The sequence below is a fragment of the Chlorocebus sabaeus genome, chromosome 20 (assembly GCF_047675955.1).
Source record: "Chlorocebus sabaeus isolate Y175 chromosome 20, mChlSab1.0.hap1, whole genome shotgun sequence".
NCBI lineage: Eukaryota > Metazoa > Chordata > Mammalia > Primates > Cercopithecidae > Chlorocebus > Chlorocebus sabaeus.
Genome location: NC_132923.1, coordinates 10,382,475 through 10,407,904, shown reverse-complemented (window position 1 = coordinate 10,407,904; position 25,430 = coordinate 10,382,475). Strand labels below are relative to the sequence as shown.

At 43.2% G+C, this 25,430-nt stretch overlaps 2 protein-coding genes across 3 annotated transcripts; both read left to right on the top strand.

Annotated features, from left to right (window-relative positions):
• Window positions 1-6,227: 6,227 nt before the first annotated feature.
• Window positions 6,228-8,099, top strand: SPRR4 (small proline rich protein 4). The gene is made up of 2 exons (XM_037997931.2): window positions 6,228-6,274; window positions 7,398-8,099. Exon 2 carries the CDS (start codon window positions 7,418-7,420, stop codon window positions 7,652-7,654), a length of 237 nt encoding a protein of 78 aa, XP_037853859.2. The 5' UTR covers window positions 6,228-6,274; window positions 7,398-7,417; the 3' UTR covers window positions 7,655-8,099.
• An 11,327-nt stretch (window positions 8,100-19,426) lies between these two features.
• LOC103223986 (cornifin-A) lies at window positions 19,427-21,306 on the top strand. 2 transcript variants are annotated; one of them, XM_007977113.3, is made up of 2 exons: window positions 19,427-19,612; window positions 20,702-21,300. In XM_007977113.3, the coding sequence occupies exon 2, from the start codon at window positions 20,722-20,724 to the stop codon at window positions 20,989-20,991; it is 270 nt and encodes an 89-aa protein (XP_007975304.1). In that variant the 5' UTR covers window positions 19,427-19,612; window positions 20,702-20,721; the 3' UTR covers window positions 20,992-21,300. The 2 variants fall into 2 exon arrangements, with proteins under 2 accessions (XP_007975304.1, XP_007975302.1); XM_007977111.3 differs by having other exon boundaries at window positions 19,429-19,612; window positions 20,688-21,306.
• Window positions 21,307-25,430: the final 4,124 nt, after the last annotated feature.

The following is a 25,430-nucleotide window of genomic DNA, read 5'->3' as shown; positions in this document are numbered from 1 at the left end:
AGACCAGCCTGGGCAACATGGCAAAACCCCATGTCTACTAAAAATACAAAAATTAACTGGGTGTGGGGGTGCACACGTGTGGTCCCAGCTATTCAGGAAGCTGAGGCAGGAGAATCGCTTGAACCTGGGAGTTGGGGCTTGCAGTAAGCCAAGATCACAACGCTACACTCCAACCTGGGCTACAGAACAAGACTCCACCTCAAAAAAAAAAAGGAAATAACCGTTCAGCTCACACGATACACTTCTCAGGGTCTCGTTTGCAGAGCATTTTTTTGTTTTGCTTTCTGCCCTTAACCCCTACCCCTTCTTCTACAGGTCTTTCTTTCTTCTACTATACCAGCACCTGCTTTTCTAAATTAGTCATCAGCCAGTCAGCCAAACAGCCGATATATCAGTTGATCAACCACTCAATCAGCCAGCTAGTCAGTTGTTCAGTGAACTGGCCAGTTAGGCAGCTAGTCTATCAGCTCATTTCTTACTTATGCACCCACCTCCTCCCTCCCTCCATCTTTTACTTGCTCACTCACAGACTCACTCACTCAGCAGCATCCTTTAGTCACTGGACACCCACTCACCAACTAGCTGGTCTATCATCTGGTCACGCACCCGTTTTTACTAGGGTGTAAGTTCTGTCTTGAACATCTTTCCTGCCCTTAAGGACCTTGCACTCTGGGTGGATATAAAGAGTCCCTCCACACACACCACACACACATCAGTGTATTAACATCCAGGCACGAGGCCTCTTACAGGTGACAGATGATTGCAGCATAGATCTTCTAGGTAGAAGAAGGGAAGGGAAGGGCTATGTGTATGGTTAGGATAAACAGGGATTGCTACTTAAGCATTGGCCTGAATCTGAACAGATAAATTAGTCCAAAACACATGCTAGGACTTCATGGGTTCTGCCTGTAAGGTCAAACTCTCCGCTTATTCATTTGTATATCATCTGCCCATTTATTCATGTGTCCATTTGCTGGCTCACATGTATAAAGTGGATTTAATATGTGCTTGGTTAGTGTGAGGGGTAGAGGAGAAACACCCAAATAGCATAAATTAAAAATTGTGGATATTGAGCAAAGGAGGGAAACACATCTTTTGGGAAAGACTGGGGAAAGGGGCCGTGAGGAAAGTGGTGTTTAAGATGGTTCCTAAAAACTGAATTTCACTGGGAAATCTGGGAGTAGGGCATCATTACAGATTGAATGATTTGAGGCAGGAAAGTATCAGGCAAGTTCCGGAAACAGGAATAATTTTGTCTGGAACTGTCTTAAGGAAGCTAAAACAGGAATTATAGGTGGTGGCAGCTTATGCAAGATCTTTAAACAGTTTGTATTCCCTCCCCTTCTTCAAGTGCATGAAGGACTCTTACACATACACTCTAGCACACCGCTCCCTGCGTTAGACTGAATTAGGAATGGTGGCTACCTGCACGCATGTGACCACTCACCTCTCTCATAGCAGACACCATTCGCCAAGGAAGGCACTTTACCCACTGATCCTGAAATCAACCTCAACACCCTTAATTCACTGTCAGTTCCACCAGGATGAAACAAGGCTGCCTTCCCTGACCTAATCATACATTTACAGACTCTTAGCCCTCAATGGAACCTTAGCAATAATGTTGGCCAATCTCTTCACATTGGAAACCAGGAAAATTGAAGCCCAGGAAAGTTAGGGGATGTACCCAAGATTTCACAGCCAGTGAGGGGCGAGTATTCCCAGAGCTAACTCCCTCCTCCCTCGGCTCCCACCCTGTGTCTCTAACTGCAACCATGTCACGACACAGAAAAGGGGGACTAGTGCTTCAGCTCCACTTGGCTTCCATGAGGCATATCCTGGCATGCTTCCCAGATGGGCGATTTGGCTATTCATCCCCACCCTTCCACTGCCAGTGTTCAGCTTCCACAATGCATGGTCTGTGGATGTTCCATGAAGACTAGTGTCTCACACAAGGTTCAGGGCTGGTTTCTCCCTAAACTCCTAGTGCTGCCCAGGGTCTTCTAGAAACGTGTCATAGCGGGATGAGAGGTGGAGTGAAGAGATAAATTAACCACATATTTCTGGAGATTCACCTTCTGACTGTTCTCCCTCCAATGAAGTCCTTCTGTGAAAGGGACTTCCTTTAATATTATCATACAGAATACCTAACATTAGTATCAAAACATCTTCTACACAAACAGATAAATTAGAGGGTGAAATGATTCATGTTGCAAATGGACTTCCTACATTAAAAAACAAAAAAGTTGCAAGGTTTCCTTAAGTAGCATCTTCTAAAGTGTCTGTTGACAGATTGTTAAGTAATCAGTGAAGGGAGAAACGCGAAACTAAAATTTTCTAAGCCATGATTGCTGGTTAAATATCAACCCAAAATTAAGATAAATCAAATATTACATTATTCTGATTTTATTTTATTTTATTTTATATTTTGAGACAGGGTCTCATTCGGTCACCCAGGCTGGAGTGCAGTGGCTCAATCACGGTTCACTGCAGCCTCGACCTCCCGGGCTTAAGTGATCCTCCTGCATCAGCCTTTTGATCAGGTGGGATGACAGACATGTGCCACTATGCCTGACTAATTTTTAAATTTATTTTGTAGGGACATGATCTCTCCATGTTGCCCAGGCTGGTCTCAAACTCCTAGCCTCAAGTCATCTGTCTGCCTTGGTCTCCCAAAGTGCTGGAATTACAGGCATGAGCAACCATGCCCAGCTAAATCTAATTTTTAAAATGAGATGCTACTTGCTCAGTTTTGAATTTTCACTTTACAGGACAAGCAACTAAAATTCAGGAACCCTGGCCCCAAACCTCCACTGTCTTCTCTACTAAGCTTGGTCCTCCTCCCCTAAAACTCTCTCATGATTCACCCAGGATGCTCCTTTTTGTCTTTTCTTCTTCATTCCTGGAAATGGCGTAATAAATACGTTCCATTTGTCTCCAGATGGAGTCATTAACAACCTTTCTTTTCTCCAAAATCCAGAGACAAATAGAAAGATGTGTCTGGATTAAGAGTTAAATTATTAACACTGTCTCTGGTAGGTCCCCTCCCAGTGCTCAGGCCTCTGCCAGTCACCCCATTGTTTGCCTGCAGGGTGGAGCTGGGTTTCTCAAGCTTTGACTCAGCTTCAGAAATGAGTCTTGCCTGCACCCTCCCTTCCCTGATGGAGTCACAGGCACGCACCTGCTCTCAGGTGCCTGCTCCCCTGCGCGGGAAGATGCAGAGCCCGGCTTTCTGGTTTTTAATACAGCATGGTCCTTTGAAGATGAGAGAGCAGATGCAGAACTCCAGATTGGCCAGGACACAGTCCCATGGCTAGGCTGGGGCAGTGGGGCTGGGAGGGGTGACGGCAGAGTCACCATTCCACATAGCTTCCCAGGGCCCGCCTTATCTGGAGGGGCTGATTTGAGGGGTGCCAGGAAGTCTCCTCTCTCCTTTGAAAGCATAGTCCACTGCCCTAGCCAGCCAGGGTGTTTGGAAATCAGCTATTACCCATTTAAGAGAGTTGGGTGAACCCTCCCTCCCGGATTCTGGATCCAGGGACCATCAGAGCTAGTTTTCTCACCTATAAAATGTATAATACAATTAGCTTTCTTCATAGTGTATTGTGAAAACTGCATATGGAAGTGTTTGATAAGGTTTAATAACTAATAAAAAAGCACCTGTACCTGGCAATGTGAGACAGGGATCAGTGAAGATGTCTTAGAGGAGAGAGGGAGGACATGCTAGCGCTAGCAGGGAAAAGAGTACCTGGCTCCCAGGAAGGAAAGCAGGAGGAAGACTGGGGCAAGAAGAGGTGGAGACCACCACAAGCAGCTTCCTAATTTGTCATCAATGCAGCCTCTGCTAAGAAGCTACCCAGTATTTCACTCCTGTCGGCTCACTGAGAGGAACTGTGATGTCAGGAGACTTACAGTTCAACCCTGGATGTGACATTAGCCCTCATGTGATCTTGGGCTAGGCCTGCCTCATTCCAAGTCTCAGTTTCCCTCTCTGTAAAATGGGAATAATGTAGCTGACAGGGAAGTTGAGTGTGGAAGTTTTGAAAGGTGTAGCATGTTGAATGCACATGAGGTTGACTGGGTCTTGAGTGTTTATGATCTATGGCACGCGGTCCCTTTAAGGCCAGCCATATTTAGGTCTCTATCCTGGCCACCCCTAGGGTATCCTCTGAGATGATAGCTGCTTTATAAGCCGAACTTTATCACATGACAGAATGTTTCAAAACTAAGCAGGAGTTCTTTATTAATAAAATAAAAGGGCAGTGATCAAATTGGGAAAAATAGGAGTAAAATTCATTGCAGTAAACCCACATGGGTGACTGGGACATGAGGAATGGAGCTGTCCATCTGTTCACAGGCAATACACACATACCGGTGCCTTCGAGGCACCAGGCATGTGAAAAGCCTTGGTCTATGTCCATGCAAATCTGTCTTGCTGCATAGTTTCCTTGTGGGGAGTCCATATCAGCAAGAGCACAGAGGACTGGGAGTGTGTGGAAGTGAGGGCTGCAGGTGGAGATGGTGTTCTTCTTGGAGGTGGAATGCAGAACCGGAATCTGGAACTCAGAATATTACATTCTTCTTGTTGCTAGGCTTGGGAGGAGGAAGTGGGGGAGGTCTGGCCTGGAGGGGAAAGTTAAGGGGCTGATTAAAGTGAGGCTGACCCTGAAAAATGAACAGTTTTCCATCCACATACGACAGAAAGCTCAGGAGACATTATTAGTCATGGTCCCCACCCAATGACAGTGACTTGTCCACCATGGAGATGCTGGTCGCGGTGATGGAGTGGAAATGTGCCCCAGGCCAGGCCCCCACCCAACTCCACCCCGAGCAGCTGCATGTGGTTGGGCAGGTCCTTTAACTTCTTTGGACCTGCCTCTTTAAACTGTCAGTAAAATTGTTATGTGGATTAAACGAGGCGAGGGATTTGAAAAATGCTTTGGAAAGTACATTAAAGTATTTCTATCATTTCTCAGGCCATCTTACCCCTTCCTCTGGTAATGGCAGCAGTGAGCCCTTGCATGGCCTCTTGTTGGGCAGCGTCCTGACATCCATCTTTGGGGTAGAAGGCTAGAGGTGGACCAGCTTCCCCGAGGACCTGCCTTTCCCCATCCCAGGGCCTAGGAGGCTATATGAAGGACCAAAGCTCCTTTCTCCCACCTAGATAAGGCCCTGAGTAGGATTGCTGGATTTAGCAAATAAAAATAGAGCCTGCCCAGTTAAATTTGAATTTCATATAAACTACAAGTAATTTTTTAGTATGTTTCCTGCAATATTTGGAATATTCTTATACTTTCAAAATATTCTGTTATCTGAGATTCAAATTTAACTGAATGTCCTATATTTTATGCGGCAAGTCTACCACAGAGACCAATGCTATCCCACATTCTGTGACCAACACGATTACTCCTCAGCACCCCAACCCCCAGTGGGCAGGTAGGGACAGCACCACCGTGTGCTGGGGCACCATTCACATCATCTTCTACCTGTGCCCCAGAGAAGCCTCACAGAACCCTACGTGAACTGTCTCCCTGGATTAGGAAGGACACTTGCACTGTGAATTGAGGAAGGGGGATGAGTGGTACCTGGGGCTCGGGATTGAATCATCCAGATCTGAATTCAAATCCCATCTCTGCTGTTACTACCTGTTTAATTTTCCTCAGCCTCACGTTTCTCATCTGCAAAATGGTAACGATGACACTTTCCCTAGAGGGGCTGTGAAGATGAAATGAAATAATAAGCATGACGGGTGGTCCTGGTGCTAGCCTCGCAGTGAGTGCTCGAGAAATGGCAGCAATTTGCAGCAAAGGGGATGTTCACATTTTTGTCAGAATTGCCCCAAACTCCATCCTCTCCCTCTTCCTCTTTTTGCTTCAATATTTCTTATAACTGTCTGCCTGCAAACAGCTCCTTCAATTTGTTCTATATTATCTATGTAATTGTATACTATCTATATTATCTATAGAATTGATCTATATTAAAAAGACCTTGATTCCCCGAGTTTGAGCAAACACCTTTGGTGGGTTAAATCAGCTCAGGTGCAGGGACTTGGAGTGCTGAAAATATGTGGTGGGTGGCTTTCATCAAAACAGCTCAGCAAAGCAAGTCCCTGGAGGAAGTGCAGGTGGGAGAAGTGGGTGAGGAATTCTCTGGGAGGTGGTAATCAGGACCACACCAAGTGCCCTGGGCAGGTTGGGGGCTCTATAAAGGCTCCTGGAGTGCCTGCCTATGGAACAGGGCTCAGCCTCCTCTCCTGGGGTCCAGCTTGCTGCCTCTGGTAAGTGGGAACTCATCTGTTCTCCTGGGATTTGTGGGGCTCTTTCTTTCTCCTTTAACTCCTTTGAGCCACTAGGCCAAGATCCTCTACTATCCTTGGGTAATCAGGGAAGTGGCACAAGTCTGACAATTGCAGACAGGGCACACTAATCATTACTTAGAAAGTTTAATCTCCATTCCACACCATTGCTCGCTTGGTATGACTTCTTTCCTGATCGTGGTTTGACTCCCCAGCAAGAAGATTTTTCTTGTTGAAGGAAGAGATATTTAGAGCTATAGAATTTTGTGGCAATTCTGAGCCCTGTTTAAGGCTTTCTCACACCCTATTCTGCATTTTCCTTACCAGTAAGCTTTAAACTTTTCTTCCAGGTGTATGGAAACAGGTATATTAAACATCGTCTTCAATCCTATGCAGCTCCCATTCTTCCCTATTCTGATTGCCACCTCTTTACTTTCTGAGGCCTGCACTTCCCATCTATAATCATTAACTTAGACCATAAGGAACACTGCCTACAAAGATAGCCGAGACACTCATCAGAGCTGGGAAGGCTTCAGGGAACTTCCTGACCAGCATCCTTCTAATAAAGGTGCTGAGGCCCAGAGAAGGCAGGTTGCCCATGCAGTGAATGGCAGGATGGACCTAGAACCCAAGCCTGAGCCTTCTTGGCTAGTGCTCTTTCCTTTGAACATCCTCCTATCATCCTTTGGCTCCAGTGATCTATTTGGCTGGCCCTTAAGCTTCCCAGTTCTTTGTAGAGGGCTGGAACCACTATCCTATAGCCATATAGGACTTGCCTTAGCCTCCCGTGGTGAGTCAGGGGTGGAGCAAGGATTAGAGATCAGGCCTCTGCAATCTTGGTATACCCCTTGTCCAGCCCAATCTCTCTCTCTCTCACACACACACATACACACCACGATGCTTCCCTGTAAGAGAGACTGTTCTTGTTCTCTCCTCATGCCCCTACATCCTTGCCCATTCTTATTGTCTGCATTATCCAAGGGAACCAGTTGACATTGTCCAGATCTGTCAGCTAAGATGGCATGCTTTGACCTTGTAAAATGTCTGGGATACTTTTTAATCATCGGACATGCTTCTCATAGTGTCCCTGCCCGGTTTCCTTTAGGCTCACCTGTTCCTAGAGCAATGTCTTCACAGCAGCAGCAGCAGCAGCAGCACGGCCTACCCCAGAGGGCCCAGCAGCAGCAAGTGAAGCAACCTTGTCAGCCACCCCCTGTTAAATGTCAAGAGACATGTGCACCCGAAACCAAGGATCCATGTGCTCCCCAGGTCAAGAAGCAATGCCCACCGAAGGGCACCATCATTCCAGCCCAGCAGAAGTGTCCCTCAGCCCAGCAAGCCCCCAAGAGTAAACAGAAGTAAGGATGGACTGGATATTACCATACTCCACCATCCTGGCTATCAGATGGAACCTTCTCTTCTTCCTTCTCTTCTTCCCTCCAGCTCTTGAGCCTACCCTCCTCTCCCATCTCCTCCTGCCCAAGATGTAAGGAAGCTCTGTAAGGATTTCTTCCCATCATACCCCTCCCCACACATACCACCTTGGCTTCTTCCATATCCCACCCTGATGCTCTCCCAGGTAGGCATGAGAGAGACCTCATCCTCTCCAGGCTCCAGCATGGCCACATCTAAGGCCCATCCATTCCCCAAAGTGAGGAAAGTGTCTGGGCTTTTTCTGGGGTTCCACCCTGACAAGTAGGGTCACAGAGACTGGCGCACAGTTTCTGCCTCATTCCTCTCCCTGATGCCCCCTAATCTGGGCTTCTCTCCTGTTTTCCCCAATAAATAATGTGCTTCATGTAATAAATGTGTCTGCTTCCTGGGCTAATTGTCCACTCCCAGTCCCATTCTATGATTCATTCATTCATTCAGAGAGGGAACATTTTAGGGAAGTGAAGGTGCAAGTACACACATGCCTGGGAGTTCAGGAAGTCACTCTTACGGACACAGTTACTCTCTGGTAACCAACAATGGGGAAACATATCCAGACATATCTCAGGTAAAGGAGGACAGAAAACAAGCCCAGCAACTCATTGACAAAAGTTTAATAGAGTCTTGCATAACTAATCCCATCTAGGGAGGAAAATTTAGCTCCTACCATTAGAAGCCCAGCCCACCTGATGAATGCAGTTTTTTCCTCTTGGAAGTTGTCATTCTGAAAAAGCACACAAAGCATACATAACTGGCCTGAGTCCTGAAAACATTTCTACAAACATGTGCAAATGACTTTTTCACATATTTGTTTATGTTTTTGTTCATTCATTAACTCACGCTCATTCACTTACTTATTCATACCCACTCATCTGAGATGTAGCAAGTTCTAGAATGACCTTAGTTTTCCACTCTGCCATGCTGGATTTCCAGAGCTATCCAGAGTCAGTTTATCCTGTGTCTCAGTGTACTCTTTGGAAGTCAAAGTCATTTCCTTACACAGGGAAATGTTGTTCCAGGGATGGCCACGTACAGAGTTTGTACAAAGTACACAGGGCCTGGTTTTGTCAGTTAGTCTGACTTTACGCAGCTTATGAAAGAAACCTGTTTTTACAACTGGCTTCCTGACCCACGTGTGAGACCAGCTGCCTATATTGGAAAGAAGCAGCATACCTCCCAGATATAAAGAAAGAAAAGTATTTGAAGAGGAGACCCTGAGTAGGAAGGAGTAGTTGAACAGAGTCCGATTTTCTCCCCTTGAGCTTTATTCTTTTCCTGGGATTTGGTCACTCAGTTTCAGTTGCCACCATCAAGCATAAATTGCTTTCTCACTTAACACACTAGCCTAAAAAGGAACAAATGGCCACCTTCTCTACTTCCCCTTAAAGTAGCTATCCATGGCTGATATTTCCAAGTAGTAGTTACTTAAAACTTAGTGGGTACCAACATTAACCGGGAAAGTCAAAGTATTGTAAAAACAATTAAGATTCAAAAAGAATGCTTCTAGCCCTAAGAATTCACTGACAGCCTTTCTTTGCCCCAATCCCTGCATCCTAAAATAACTCCCCTCTGTCAAGTACAGAGGCCGGTCTGTCTTAGCAGTCCCCTTCCTGGCTTCCTTCCATCTAAGCCCTATTCAGTTTCTTGGACACACTATTTTTCAGGGGTTTCATGTCATTTTCATGTCTCCCAGGAAGGCCTTGGCAAGTCTTCCCACAGACTTTTGAGTTCCAGGCTGATAGATTTGCATGGTCTTCAGCTAATTGGACAGATAGGGGTGATTGAAACAATGAATATTTCTGCTGTGATCTGTGTCTCAGTTATTAACTCAGTGAGGAAGGGGAGATACCCATGTTTAAAGTCCCATCTCTGCATGACTAGGTGGGCATCCATTCCCCCTTATGAAGAAATTATTTTATGTAATTCCACCCTTCAGAAGTTCACAAAACAACATTGGCTTATGTCAAAATCCCAGCCATAATTAAACACATAAAAGTTAAATTATGAGCCCTGAAAGCACAGGAGTCTTGTTTATCTCTCTATCACCAAATGTGCAGTGACTAGCTTTTCAAAAGTACAGAAGAAAGAACTGCCTCCGGGTGAAACAGGACAGCCTGTGGCAAGCCAGCAGCCTAGTGTACATCTAGACCAAATTACAAACTATCTGTACCCACCTGGGGACCCTCCAACTCCAGAGATAGGACAGCCTCAGAGAGGTGAACCAACAAATGTTTACCTGGGATAATCTGTGGATTCTGGGCAAAAGCAGAAGAATGAAAACCAAAGCTTTCTACTGTGGAGGACCATTGCTAGGGACAGAGAGACCAAGAGAATTTATGGGTGCTCTGGGGGGCGGTCTTTAAGCAAGTGGTTGACATTCCACTTGGAACATTTAATGAATTCTAGGAATGGTCAGGTCAGGATATTAAATACCTAAGCCGAAAGTCTTTGAAAAGTCTAATGGAGTTTTTAGTAGGTTTATGAAACAATGAGTGGAGTTTGCAACCTGCCAGGTGGAGGGCCTCTGGCAAACACATCAGATAGAGAGTTAAAAACTGAAAGGCCAGGGGTAATTCTAGTCTGTTGGATAGAAGTCAAAATCTTGGCCATCACTGGGGAGAGTACGGATTGGAAGGGGATATCATGAAGTTTTCTGAGATTCTGGATAAGTTCTCAGTCTAGTGGGTGGCAGTTACCTGGGTTCATACACATATCAAAACATACACTCAACTGATTTGTGCATTTTTCTTTTTGTTAGTTTAACCCCAATAAAATAGAAATATCATTAAAATAGCATCAATAAGTGCAATGAAAGATATGACGTTTATACTAAAAATATAAAACGTTATTGAGAGAAACTAAGAGAGAACTCACAAATTTGGAGATGTTTCATGTTCATGTATCAGAAGACTATTTTGTAGAGATGTCAATTATCCTTAATTTGATCCAAGATACATAAATTAGAATGAAACTGTGATACTGCTACACAATGCAACACACTGGCTAAAACTAAAAAGACAATACCAGGTGTTGGTGAGAATATGGATAAACAGGAGCTTTTATAAACTGCTGAAGGTAGTGTAAATTGTACAACCATTTCAGAGAACAACTGGGCAGTATTTCTAAAGTTGATCATATGCATCCCCATCCCAACAATTTCACTCTTTGTTGTATACACAACAGAAATGTGTACATAGAATTGCTAAAACACATGTATGAAAACAGTTATAATAGCAGTATTTGTAATAGCTCCAATTAAAAATATTCCAAATAGCCATTAAAAGTAGAATGGATAAATTAATTGTGAATTTTCATGCAATGGCATACCACAACACAATGACATCAGACAAGCTCTACCCATAACATGGATGAATCTTTCAAACACAGTCTTGAGGGAAAGAAAGCAGATATTAAAAGCACATGTTGTATAATTCCATCTATTTTTATGAAGTCAGAATGACTAGAAGGTAAGCTTTATGGGGATCTGGCAAAGTTTTGTGTCTATCTGGGAACTGATTAGACAGATGTGGTCACGCAAATTCTTTGAGCTGTGTACATTTTCCTGTATAATAATATTATATTTCCTTTTCTTAAAAAAGAGTTATATAAATTTAAAAAGTACTTAGGCAATATTTCAATCCTGATTGGCTTAAACCATTATTTTTCTCACTATCTGTGTGCATACTTTACCCATTTTCTACCCCGTTGTATCTTCAAAGCCCATCCGCAACATGTCAACAAAATTAAAACATGTGTGCTCTTCTGAGGAAAGGAGACTATATTTACAAACCTCCACACACTGCCAGGGGAGAAGGGATAGCTCAATACACCCTCCTCCCAGTATTCTTCCTTCTCACCATTTTATTACCTAGAAAATTCTGTCTACCCCAGAAACAGAACAATGCCCTGCCTGATCTATCTGTCACAAACACTCAGCAGGCTCAAATTCCCGGCCACCTCCTGTTCTGGCCAGGAGGCCCTCAGAGGCAAAGTGAGCAGGCCTGGGCATCTGCATTGGAGCTGGTCTGACATTCCATTTCTTTTTGCAAAAGGGGTAGGGGCTTTCAGACTGAACAGAGTTGAATCTCAGCTTCTCCATTTCCTGGCTGTGTGATTGCATTCTGTCACTTAGAGCCAAAGCCCGTTTTCTCATATGCGAAAAGGTGTCAGGGTCAAACAACTATTTGCAGCATTTCAGGGAGGACTGGTGATAATATCCAGAAAGTGGCTGCATATAGCATATGCTCATTAAATGACTGATTTTATTTTCATCTACAGCTGGGGAAGGTGGCTATCAAAGCACGAGCTAAGGATACTCCTCTGCCTAGAAGTAGAAGGTGGCCATATGGAAGTCTTTTTACTGTAGCTCAGGAGTCTATGCTAATAAATAATTGTTATCTGTTTCCCAGCCTGGGAAGGCTCCAGGCTAGAAAAGAGGAGACTTAGATTCTAGTTTCGGGTCTGCTATTGAATAAATCTGTGACCTAGAACAAGTTCCTTAACCTCAGTCCTTTATCCATAAAATGAGAGGTTGGGTTGGATGCCATAAAATTAGGTCGATTTATGAATTCTTTTGAGTTTTTGCATTTGTATGGTTTGTGTTCCCTACCCCACCCTCTCTAACCCCATCAGGGTGGATCTGGTGGTTTCCTAATAAGCAGAGGATATACATGTGTTTGGGGCAGGAGCAGAGCTCAAAAAATAAGAGAGTAAGTAAATGAATGAATGAAGATCAGATTCCATGAACAATTTCAGGCTATGGTAACTAGAAAATTTAAAAACAAGTGGCAACTAGGAATTTAAGGTAATTTTGAAAAATAAAGATTTATCTTATATAGATGGGCAGAGGAGGATTGAAGGGCAGTGACGAGGATCAGAATATGCCACCCTAAAATGTCCCACTTGGCACAAGTATTCTTTTAAGCTGAAGGCAGTTGAGGGTCAACAAGGACATAAAGAGTTTTCTGCCTTCCTCCTATCTGCCTAAAGGCAGAGCACAAATTTATCCCCTCTCTTGAGCAGGATGAGAGAACCAATTTTATTACTGGAGATGGAGAGCTGGCACTGAGATGAGTCTGCATGAACAAACCTTATTAATGTAGCCCTTATATTTCAGAAGTTTTCCTGTATAATCCCTAGTCATCTTCCACAATTTATTATCTCTTGAAGCTCAACCCCTTTTTCTTTCTTAGGAAGAATATACAGGCTCCCAAACCTAACCACTTCTTTGGGGTTTCACTTCTTTTCTGTGAAACACCTATGCATGTAAAAAATATTGATATCAATATAAATCATATGCCTTTTCTCCTATTGATCTGTCTTCTGTCAGTCACATTTGCAGGCCCCCATTACTGAACCTAAGAGGATAGACAAAAAGTTTTTCTCTCCTCAGCAGCAGTATACTTTGTTGGTACTTTGTGCCTCCAAAAGTCATAATTTGGCCCTGCCAGGATGTTCTGGAGGAAGGAAGCATGAGCCTTTAACTCACCAGAAGGTCTCCATACCATATGCATGATGATGTCCAGGAAGGTGACCTGGGATCATCTCCTGGCCCCAGAACCAGCCTGCCATGCCAGCTTGAGCTTGCGCTTTGATGATTCCCTGCTTGGAAGAGTGACGTTCAAGGGTGTGTGTACTCTGCCTTCCTCAGATGGGACTTAATTACTTCCCAAGGCTCCCAATATCCTCAGGCCAAACACCCACATTCATCAGCATCTAGTTGCATCAACATCAATATCTGCCCAGGTATCTTAGCACCCACCTGCACCTCCTTCCACCTATTCATAGGACTGGGACTCTCCAGTTGGATTCAGGTCCTAGAAGTTGAGATATTCTGGCAGAGCAGTGATTTTTCAATCCTGGTTTTATGTGAGAATAAAAAAAAAATGAACTGATTAAATGAAACTTTGAAGTGGAGCCTAGACATGAATAGTTTTTTAAAGATACCAGATGATGTCGATTGCAATCAAGGTAGAAAAGTCTTTGTGTTTAGAGTCTACTGTTTCCCAACTGGTTTGATTTTTAAAACCGCCTGATGCACTTTAGAAATACAGGTCCCCAGGTCCTTCCCTTAGGTATTTCTATTTCACTGGAAGGAGCATCCTAAGTCATGCTTATGCTTAAGTCAGTTGGTAAACCCTCCTCACTGATGAGATTTGGATCCCAGAAGCTCAAAGAATGTTGCCTACTTCCCTACTAGACTTCATGAACCTGGGACTTCATGCTTGACATTTGACTCTCATTCAGCAAATATGTGTTAAATGAATGACTGATTGGCTACTTTAAAAATGAAGGAAATGATGAGATTTTTCTGAGACATGGAAGATTAATTTCTAATAACAGTTGTAGTTCAGACCCTAAGGAGAAGAAATGCACTTGACATATATGATCCATCTACTATGTTCTAGTCACTACAGTAGTTGTTTTTCATATGCAATCTCATTTAATAACAGATCTAAAGACAAATTTTATGAGTAAGATACGCTGAGATTCACAAAGCCTTAAGAGGTATGGTACTGGATTTGCATCTTGGCTTTGCCACATTATTGACCACGTAAACTTGAACAAGTGTCTTATTCTTTGTGCTTCAGCTTCCACATCTATAGACTACATTTAATGACCTGGTCCTTGCACTGCTATTGTGAGAATTAGTGTCACACCTAGAACACGGTCTGCCACTTTGCAGAAGCTAATGAAATGGTAGCTGTTTTTATTATTAGAAAACTTTCCTGATATCACACACATAGCTAGTAAGTATCAGACTCAGGATTTGAATCCAGGACTTCATGTTTCCAAACCTGTAATCTGTGGAGATCACTCTGCACTCTCGAGAAGGTGCTTTCAGAGGAGGATCAGGGACAAAGCAGGCATAACTGAGCAAACAGAAGGGACCAGCAACAACACAAACAGCAGCCACTACCAATGGGGTTTAGATTCTCTGCAGAAAATTTTTAGCCATGCAGTTGTTCCTTTGCCCCCCTCTACAGCCCAGGAGGCAATGACTGATAGGAGGGATAGCACATCAGTCTGAACCATCCCAGATTCTAATACTTTTCATTTTAAAATATGTCTGTGTCTTTTGATCATCCATACCGGGAGAAGCTCTACCTCTAGTGGAAGATAGGCAGTCGATCAGCTCAGATGCGTGAGACTACAGGGATCCAGTCAGTGTCTCTTCTAAGAGTCACCCTCTGGTTTATAGAGTGTCCCACTAGTCTTGAGAAGCAATACAACATAGTTCTCAAGGGACTGTACCCTAGCACATCAGACCTTTATGACATGTTGGGAGAGTCACTCAACATTTTTCTGCCTCAGTTTCCTTATCTAAGGTTTGTCCAGGTTTTTGTATAATCACCAATAATTTTAGCTACCTCCCATGCCCCAACTCCTATAAAACGTGAACCATGCAGTCATTGTCACTGTTCAATAACTCAAGATACAATTTGGTAAACATGTAAACCTGAAATCGAATGTAAAAAAAATGAGGGGAGATAAATCAATTACAAAGGCCAAGAATGTTGCTCCACTGAAGAAGTATGCCCTGTCCTTGGGCGCTCTCTCTCTGTTCTCTCTCTCTCTCTCTCTCTCTCTCTCTCTCTCTCTCTCTCTCTCTCTTCTCTCTCTCTCTCTCTCTCTCTCTCTCTCTCACACACACACACACACACACACAGAGTGAAAAGGAAAAAAGGAAACTCACAGTCAAAAGGAAGAAGTTTCATCTGATTTCAAGTGGAAGGAGAGGAAAGAATGAGACAAACTAGCAAGAATTATCATGCTAGATGTATTTAGCTCATTCTTCTTAAAGTGTTAGAAGCATCATTGTATTTGATCTTTATAGCAACTTTGTGAAGTAGAATTTAAAGTTATCCTTTTAAAGATAAGGACAATAGCTTGCAGAAAGGTTAGGCAACTTGCTCAAGGTCATCCAACTAATAAGGGCATGGCAAAGCTTTGAAACAGCTGGGCCAGACATTAAGCCTGGGTCCTTTTATTTCTATATCCCTCAAGCTACAGAAGCCAAGTTTAATTTTTTTGTCCATCCATTCAAGGACTGGAAATAAAAACAGTGAGGGTGAGGGACATGCTCTGTTCTTAAAGAGATGGTAGAAAGGAAAGGGAATTGGGCATCCCAGGTTTTGGTCTGATTCTGCCACTAAAGAGGCTGTGAAGATTGGAGTGAGTTCCTTTCCCCACCACACCAGATCATTCCTTGTCTATAGGATGAGGGGTTGAGGAGAGTTTCTCGGGTGCTATTTCATGTCCTCCCTCCACCACTGCACCCACATTTGCAAACTTAGCTTTTCCTCCTGCTGGGCCAAAGTGTTCAGGAGGCGCCTAACACCTGGGATCTGGTGTTTCTCCTTTTCTTGCCCTTTCTCAGATGAAGACCTTGTGTGTTATAGAGACGTTTCTTAAATTACCATGGCCTGAGTGGAGCAGCTGACACTCTTGGGGTCTCCCTAGCTTCTCAAGGTGATCAGAGAAAGGGTGGGGGGTAAAAGTCTTAATACTGCATATTTCTAAATGTTACCATGCTTTAGATATGCAGTCCCCACAGGAAAAGGCCTGGAGTTCAAATTCTGCATGACCTTTGTAGGGTCTGGACTTTAGGGTAGTGGGGAGGAGAGAGTAATCTATGCTGGGAAAAGCCTGATCACTGATTAGACTTAGGGCCGTCCATCTTCCCTGCTCTAGGAATGACTGATGAACCTGAGGCACTGCTCAGAGTCAATGGGAGTTCCGGGGACAAATGAGAGCCAGTTTTTGATGTCAGAAGAGCAGCAGCTCCTGTGTCCTAGGTGGGGGCTCCTGTGCAAGGCTGAGAAATCTGGGGAGCTGTATTTACTGTTGGCAGCCACCCAGTTTCCCCCTGTCTTTATGTGGGAGTTTGTGGGGCCGATTCAACAGCTAACTCAACCCTAGTGGCAGAGAAACAAAGTTTCTTCTAAGGGAAGATTAACACAAGTCACTGTGGAAGCTTCAGATACACAGGGAGAAGAATGTCAGAGACCAAGAGAAAATTCCAGAGTCTGCAGCCCACGCAGGCTTGGGTGGGGTGAAGGAAGCACATGTTGAGGCAGGCAGGACTGTCTAGTCAGGACTGATAACCAGGGAGAGGGAAATTCCTTTGCATCCAAGGCTAAGGTCCAGGGAGGGCATGAGAGCACACCAGCATCGGAGCTGGCTTCAGATCATCCAGGGCCTGAGACAAGCTGGGTGACACCAGAGGACAGAGGACAAGGCAGCAGGTTCCTGCAGTGCTGAGAATCCTACCAGACATAGCAACAGGTTCCAGCAGCCCCTGCTGTCAGGGCTCGTGGGTGGGGATTTGGTGAACAAGGGGACCTGGGCACAGACCTAGGAGAGAACAAAGTGAGGCAAGAGGCTTGGAGCTCGGGTGTACCAATGGGGCTGGCACCAGCCTGGAGCAAGGTGGGGCATTAAACTGTCTGACAATGAAGCAGGTGGGTGGGAAGAGCAGTGGGCAGACTCTGTACCAGAGATTCTAGGTAATTCTCAAAGTAGACTCTGAACCTGTCTTCACAAATAACACCATTCAGTCATTCATTCATTTATTCAGTCAGCCGGTCAGCCAGCCAGGCAGTCAGTCTATAATTGCCGAGCAGCTTCTGTACACCAGGCACTGTGTGAGGATGGAGATGGATAGGGACCAATGGCTGCATGGACACAGTGGGAGGCTGACCTTGGCCTCAAGTTCACCAGCTGTGGAGCCAGCAGGTGCTCCACAAACATTTAGGTGTGTGTTTGGGTAAAGGAGGGGTTAGATGAGGAGGAGGAATTATCTGCACACCTAAGTTTTAAGGATGATTTGGATTTTCCAAAGGCCACACCTAGTAACAGTTTGTGTTTCAAGTGCAGCTCTGAATCAGGGACCTCAGTTTTACGGGAATTGCCTATGGAAGGACTGAGGGAATCCCTGTTCTTGTGTCCCCAGGAAAGAGAAGTTCCTTGGCAGGGAGACTCTTCAGAATCTGACCATCATGGAGTGAAGGCAAGTGTGTGCAGGCGCTCAGGGGCTGATCACCTACTGCCTGCCCCAGTGCCTTCACCTCAGCTGTGTCGTGATGTCACTCTGAGAGCTCCCCTAGTGTGAGAGCAACTCAGGTTCGAAGCAGACATTTTAGTTTTGGCTGTATTTTTTGACTTTTAATTTTGGCTTTTCCCTTCGTCTCTCCGACCCTGGTGCCCTGAGTGATGATAAACTGAACCTTATTTCCACCTACTCTAGTTCATGCCATTCCTACTTTAGCAGAGCTAGAAACACCCACTGTTTAGAGCCACTCAAATATTAAGCATCTTTATTTCTACTTAAAGGGATTTATCTTAGCACCGATTAAGGCTCACCCACAAGGCAAGGCTTTTTCTGTGTCCTCACACTGTCACTCTTAAAACTTTCCAGAACTACGAGTGGTCCAGCTCTCAGCCAGGAAGCACTCCCCTTTCCACCTCTAATCAATTTTCCACCTGGGCTTAATTTCCTCCTTAGACATTAGGGAGTCATAAGGAATCAAAACAAAGGAGAACACAGGATTTATGTGTATAATTCTTTTCTTCCTGGGGTTTGTTTTTTTGACCTTGGTGAGTTATTTCACTTCTTGTGACCTGAGGTTCCCCAATCATCCCTTGAGGAGTGTGGACTAAAGGCTCCCTGAGATCCATAATCTCGGTGTCTCTGAACTGTGCTCTGTCTCTTACCCTGGGGAGTTCACGGTCTGTAGGGGGAAAGTGGGCTTCCTCATCAAAGAATGACAGGTATGATGGGCATATGTTAGGCTCCCCACTGAGATTTGTTGAATAAATGAGGAAACAAACGCTGTGGTGGGAACACCGTTGGTTTGAGCAGGGACAGCTCTGACCCTCAGAAAGCCCCCTGGAGATACAGACCCAGAGGGAGGAGGAAAACCTTGTAGCCAGCAGGATCTCTAGATATTGGGGCTGGAGCTGGAAGTGGGCAAAAGTTGAGACGGATTCAGCATTGAGGACCCCATAGATGGGCTGCGGGGAAGCAGGTAGAAAAGGCTTTTGGGTTTTCCAGTTGAGGGCAGTCTAGCCTGATTAAAAAGGAGGAAAAGGCCAGGGCCAGATGTCTGGGTGGAGTGGAGGGAAAAGGTGATCCCAGAAGGATTAGCCCTTGAAATTTCCTGAAGTAGGAAAAGGATAAAGGTGTGGTTGGTGAAGGAAAGCAGGTTTTCCCACATTAGCAACCAGTCAGGGAGAGGGAGGGGTGGGTAGGAAAGCCGTCAGTAAATTATTTTGAATGTGTGTAGTTTAATGGAATTGGGAAAAAGATGGGGGAAATGGATGGAAGGGTCTTGGACTCTGAGACAAGGGGTCTATAATCAGGCCATTTCATCATTTCCAGCCTCCACCTTCACCAAGGCATACAAGGAGTGCCCGCCTCAGTTCCTCTGCTCCCCCTCCCTTTCCCACCCATTCACGTGTGCAAGAGTGCTCTGTCCCACAGAACCGTCTCAATGACAAGGACAGCAGGTGACAAGGCCTCAGCAGGACTCAGGTCTCCCCCCAGGGTTAACTAATAAAACTCTCCATGAAGCCTTCTGCTCAGCCCTCCCTCAAGGCAAGCCCTGCACCTGGGTCTGAGGATGAGGGTGGCAGTGAAAATTAGGCCAGTGACATCATTGTCAGCCAGTGGCAAAAAATATCAGATGGCGTTCATCACAAAAGCTGAGCCAAACGGTGATGAGCATGGTAGTGTGAGTCATGTGTGACAGGTGAGGAATGAAAACAGAGCACCCGAGAGCTTCTATTTCCTTGAGGCAGGGCTTGTTCATCTTATAAAAGTCAGCTGGCCATTGCCTTCACACCAAACCCGAGGGACCACACAGCCCATTCTGCTCCATATACCAGGTAAGTAAGTCTCTGATTGCAACAAACGGGAATTGTTTATTTTTTCATTATTAGAAATTAGCCAAAGGCAAATATGTGTAAAAAGGTTAATCCAGGGTTTCAGTGAGAGTTAGAGAATAGTGGAATATCTTTATTTTAAGTTAAATTACAATCTAGATTTGAAAGGACCTTAGAGATGGTTAGGGCTCCCACTTCCGTAGATAGTCATTGAACTGGGAGTCCTGGAGGAGACTGTTCAAGTGCCCATGGGAAGTTCATAGCAGAACTAGGGCTCAGGCCCAGAGCACTCTCAGTAACACTGCAATTTCCCCCTAAGATATTTACAGAAATTTTAATTTATTAGATGGATCTCTAATGAGCATTTATTCCATTTAAGACAGTATGCTAGGCACTTTGGACAAATCAATGCCTAACATACTTACTTAACAAACATAAAACCTAGCAGGAAGGTAATACATACATATAAATAAATGAAATGCAAAGTAGATAGTAATTGGCATGAGGGAGAGGGGCAGGGAAGGGCTGTGCAGTTTTGGGAAACCTTGCTCAAGGAGACCCTCCTGGGGGTGTCAAGTGATGTGAGCTATGACGGAGGAGTATTTGGACAAGCAGAGATGGGAAGAAAAGCATTTGGAAGGGACCGTGTAAGCACAGACCAGAAGCAAAACCGTAGGGGCTTAGATGAATATAAAGCCATCCTACAAGTCACAGGCTTTCTACATGGTACTGGGAGAGGACAGACTGCAGTGGCCTGATGCCACTTTCCAAAAGACCTAAAATGCGGGCCTCATGTCCCTCAGAAGCCAGCTTTCTTAGGGCATTTTTCCAGAACAGATATAAGATGACGGGTAGGAAGGGAGCCAAGAAAAGAACTCCAATAAAATGGAGCAGAAGAAATTGCCTTTTAGCTCCTCCTCCTAAAAGGACCTGAAAATTATCCAAGTTTATTTCATTTTTAAATGTACTGGGGGGGGTTGGGGGAGATGAAAGGCTTTCTCTTCTCAAGGGTCCCAAAATAAAATCTATTAGGCATTGAATTTGTATTCATCTTTCTTTAATTGAATCACTGTGTCAGCTTTCTGTCTTCAGGAAAAAAACACATTTGAAGCATGAATTCCCAGCAGCAGAAGCAGCCCTGCACCCCACCCCCTCAGCCTCAGCAGCAGCAGGTGAAACAGCCTTGCCAGCCTCCACCCCAAGAACCATGCATCCCCAAAACCAAGGAGCCCTGCCACCCCAAAGTGCCTGAGCCCTGCCACCCCAAAGTGCCTGAGCCCTGCCAGCCCAAGTTTCCAGAGCCCTGCCACCCCAAGGTGCCTGAGCCCTGCCCTTCAACGGTCACTCCAGCACCAGCCCAGCAGAAGACCAAGCAGAAGTAATGTGGTCCACAGCCATGCCCTTGAGGAGCCAGCCACTGGATACTGAACACCTTACCCCATTCTGCTTATGAATGCCATTTGCCTATTGACCCTGCGGTTAGCATGCTGTCACCCTGAATCATAATCCCCCCTTTGCACCTCTAAAAAGATATTCCTTTCCCTCACTCTGGAGGGCTCCTGTGCCTCTGAGTAAGGCTGAAAATCTCACTGACTAAACTACTCTTCTTGTTCCTCAGGGTGCATTTGAGGAGGGATTTGGGGAGGGATCGAGTGAACCATCCCTGGTCTTCCCTCAATAAATAACTTTTAACTCCACATCTGGCTGTGTGTGTGTCACTGGCTGATTAAATATCTGTTGCCTTCTCAGCGTGAAGCAGGAACTAACACTATGAGGGCTGGTCGTGAGGTCTGTAGTCAGAAGGTGCCCGATCCTGACACTGAGAATGTATGTGAATGTGTATGGCTGCTGTACACACAGGACACTGCTGGGCTGGCAATGGGAGTGTACTCAGGGCCACCCACCCAACCTGTTACTTTGGGTAGGCACAGCTAGAACAAGGCTTTTTCCTTTCACCTTAATGTTTATATCTTAATGACTTGCAGTGAGTCGCACGTGAGTGTAGATGGTGCCTGCTTCAGGCCATCATCATCTGTGTTTAGTTGATTCCTTTTTAAATTTTTTTCCAAAGAAATAGTGCTTGTGCATAGTCTAGCCTAGTGATCTGTTCTGCACTCATCTTCCTTTTCTGATGCCCCCAACACCTGCAGCCAAGCACTTGAACACTCACACCACACCCACAAACACATATCCAGCCCTACACTCTCACACAAGGATATACTCCCATACACAGGCATTGAAACACACAGAGAGACACACACACAGATCTCCAAAACCCCGACACTCACACACACACACCCCTTCACACACTTGGATCTCCCAAACCACCCAACACTGACATACACGCACACATGCACTTCTCTCTGCCTCTCTCTCTCCCTCTCTCTAACTTAATCACCTTAGTTCTTTTTTTTTTTTTTTTTTTTTTTTGAGTGCCTACTGTGAAGATACCTGATGCTGCAGCAGGAAGAAAGAGATTCGAATCCACACCACCTGCCCTAGAAGAACCCTAAGAGAAGTGATCTTCAGCCCCCTTCCCATACAAACATAAGCTCACACACATGCTCCTCTCTTCACACACACATGCATGAGCATGCACACACTGTACTTCTGTAAGTAAAACGTAAAAGTTGAATATTTTATCCAACAACTGCAGAATACACTCATCTGTCTCATCAGCACATAAAATACTACAGACCACATGTTAGACCACAAACAAATCTCAACAAATTTTAAAAATCAAAACCATATCAAGTATATTTTCTTACAACAATAAAATAAAACTAGAAATCAATAAATAATAAGAAAAATTTTAGAATCTGTGCAAACATACGGAAATTAAACAATATGCTCCTGAATGATCAATGGGTCAATGAAGAAATGAAAAAAATTAAAATTAAAAAAATAAAATTTTTTGAAACAAATAAAAATAGAAATACAAGATATCAAAAGCTATAGAACATAACAAAATCAATACTAAGAGGAAAGGTTTTTTTAGTAATAAATGCTTACATCAAAAAAAGAAAAAAAAACACTTTAAATGAAGAACTTAATATGTATCCCAAAGAACTAGCAAAGCAAGAACAAACCAAACCCCCCAAAAATAATAAAGATAGCACAGAAACAAATAAAATAAAAACTAAAAAGCTTTACAAAAGATTAATGAAACAAAGAGTGGGTTTTTTGAGAGAAGACTCAAATAAATAAAAACAAAATGGATAAAAGAGACATTACAACTGGTATCATAAACAACAATAAACAAACAAATGAAAAACCTAGAGGAAATGAATAAATTCCTGGACACATACAACATACCAAGATTGAACCAAGATAAAACAGAAACCCTGAATAGACCAATAACAAATAATGAGATTGAAGCAGTTTTAAAAAGTTTCCCAACAAAGAAAAGCCTAGTGCTAGATGGAAGTACTGATTAATTCCACCAAATACTTAAAGAAGAACTAATACTAATTTTTCTCAAACTATTTCAGAAAATTGAAGAATTATTTCAAAATCACTCCACAAGGCTAGCATTATACTAATATGAAAACAAGACTAGAACATGAATAAAAGAGAAAACTACAGGCCAAAATCCCTAATGAACATAGGTGCAAAAGTCCTTAAAAATGCTAGCAAACCAAATTCAACAGCACACTAAAAAGATCATCTACTGCGATCAAGTGAGATTCATTCCAGGGATGCAAGGATGGTTCAACATATGCAAAGCAATAAATATAATACATCACATTAACAGAAAGAAAGACAAAAAACTTATGATCATTTCAATAGACACAGAAAAAAAAATTTCACAAAATCCAGCATACTTTAATAGTGAAAATTCTCAACAAATTAGGTATAGAAGGTACATACCTCAATGCAATAAAGGCCATATGTGACAAACCCACAGCTAACATCATACAGAATGGGGAAAAGCTGAAAGCTTTTTCTCTAAGATCTGGAACAAGACAAGGATGCCCACCCTCACCACTTCTATTCAACGTAATACTGGAAGTCCTAGATAGAGCACTGAGGTAAGAGAAAGAAATAAAAACCATCCAAAATGGAAAGAAGGAAGTCAGATTATCATTGTTTGCAGATGACATGATCATATATAGTGAAAAACCTAAAGGTTCCACCAAAACACTCTATGAACTAATAAATGAACAAGTAAAGTCACAGGATACAAAATAAACATGCAAAAATCAGTAGCATTTCTATACATCAATACTGAGCTACATGGAAAAGAAATCAAGAAAACTATCCTATTTACAATAGCCACAAAAAATTCCTAGGAATAAATTTAACAAAGGAAGTGAAAGGTCTATAAAATGAAAATTGTATTACTCTGATGAAAAAAATGAGAGAGGATACAGAAAAATGGAAAGATATCTTATGTTCACGGACTGGAAGAATTAATATTGTTAAACTGACCCTACCACCCAGAGCAATCAATAGATTCAATGCAATCCTTCTCAAAAGTCCATGACATTTTCACAGAAATAGAAAAAACAATCATTAAATTCACATGGAATCACAAAAGACCCAGAATTGTCAAAGCAATATTGAACAAAAAGAACAAACCTGGAAGCATCACACTACCTTACTTCAAAATATGCTACAAAGCTATAATAACAAAAAAAAGCATGGTATTGGCAGAAAAAAAAAAAACACACAAAAACCAATGTAACAGATAAAGCACTCATAAATAAATCCACATAGTCACATCCAACTGGCTTTCAAAAATGGCCCCAAGAACATAAACTGGGGAAAAGACAACCTCTTCAATAAATAGTTCTGGGAAAATGGGTGTCCATATGCAGAGGGATGAAAATAGATTCCTGTCTTTCATCATATACGAAAATCAACTCAAGATGGATTAAAAATTTAAATAGGATCTCTGAAACTATGAAACTACAAGAAGAAAACATTGGGGAAATGCTACAAGACATTGGTGTAGACAAAGATTTTTGGAGAAGAACTCAAAAGCATAGGCAACGAAAGTAAAAACAGGCAAATGGAATTACATCAAGCTAAAAGGCTTTTGCGCAGCAAAGAAAGCAATTAACAAAATGAATAGTCAACCTACAGAATGGGAGAAAATATTTGCACACTATCCATCCAACAAGAGATTAATAACCAGAATACTATTTGCTAGCAAACAAAATTGATTTGGGCAAAAGACATGAGTAGACATTTCATAAAGGAAGACATACAAATGGTCCAACAGGTATATTTAAAAATGCTCAGTATCACTAATCATCAGGGAAATGCAAATCAAAACCACAATGAGATATTATTTCAGCCCAGTTAGAGTGGCTATTATCAAAAAGACCATAAAAAAAAAGCTTCTGATGATGAAAATAAAGAGGAGCACTTGTACGCTGTTGGCAGAATGTAAATTTGTATAGCCACTACGGAAAACAATATGGCAGGTCCTCAAAACACTAAAAATAAAACTACCATACCCACTTGTGGGTATACATCCAAAAGAAAGGAAATCAGTATATTGAAGAGGTCTCTGCACTCCCTTGTTTATAGCAACACTACTCACAATAGCAAAGATATGGAATCAACCTAAGTGTCCATCAACAGATGAATGTATAAATAAAATATTGCATGTATACACAATGGAACATTATTCAACCACAAAAAAATACTTAAATCCTGTCATTTGAAACAAAATGGTTGAGCCTGGAGGACATTACCTTTACTGAATTTACTGAATAAGCCAGGCACAGAAAGATATATACCACACGTTCTCACTCATAGGTAGACGTTAAATAAGTTTATCTCATAGAAGTAGAGACTAGAATAGTGGTAA

What these genes read in the sequence shown, in the direction of transcription:
- LOC103223986 (XM_007977111.3), top strand. Translation starts at nt 20,722, where the DNA reads ATGAATTCCCAGCAGCAGAAGCAGCCCTGCACCCCACCCCCTCAGCCT.
- SPRR4 (XM_037997931.2), top strand. Translation starts at nt 7,418, where the DNA reads ATGTCTTCACAGCAGCAGCAGCAGCAGCAGCACGGCCTACCCCAGAGG.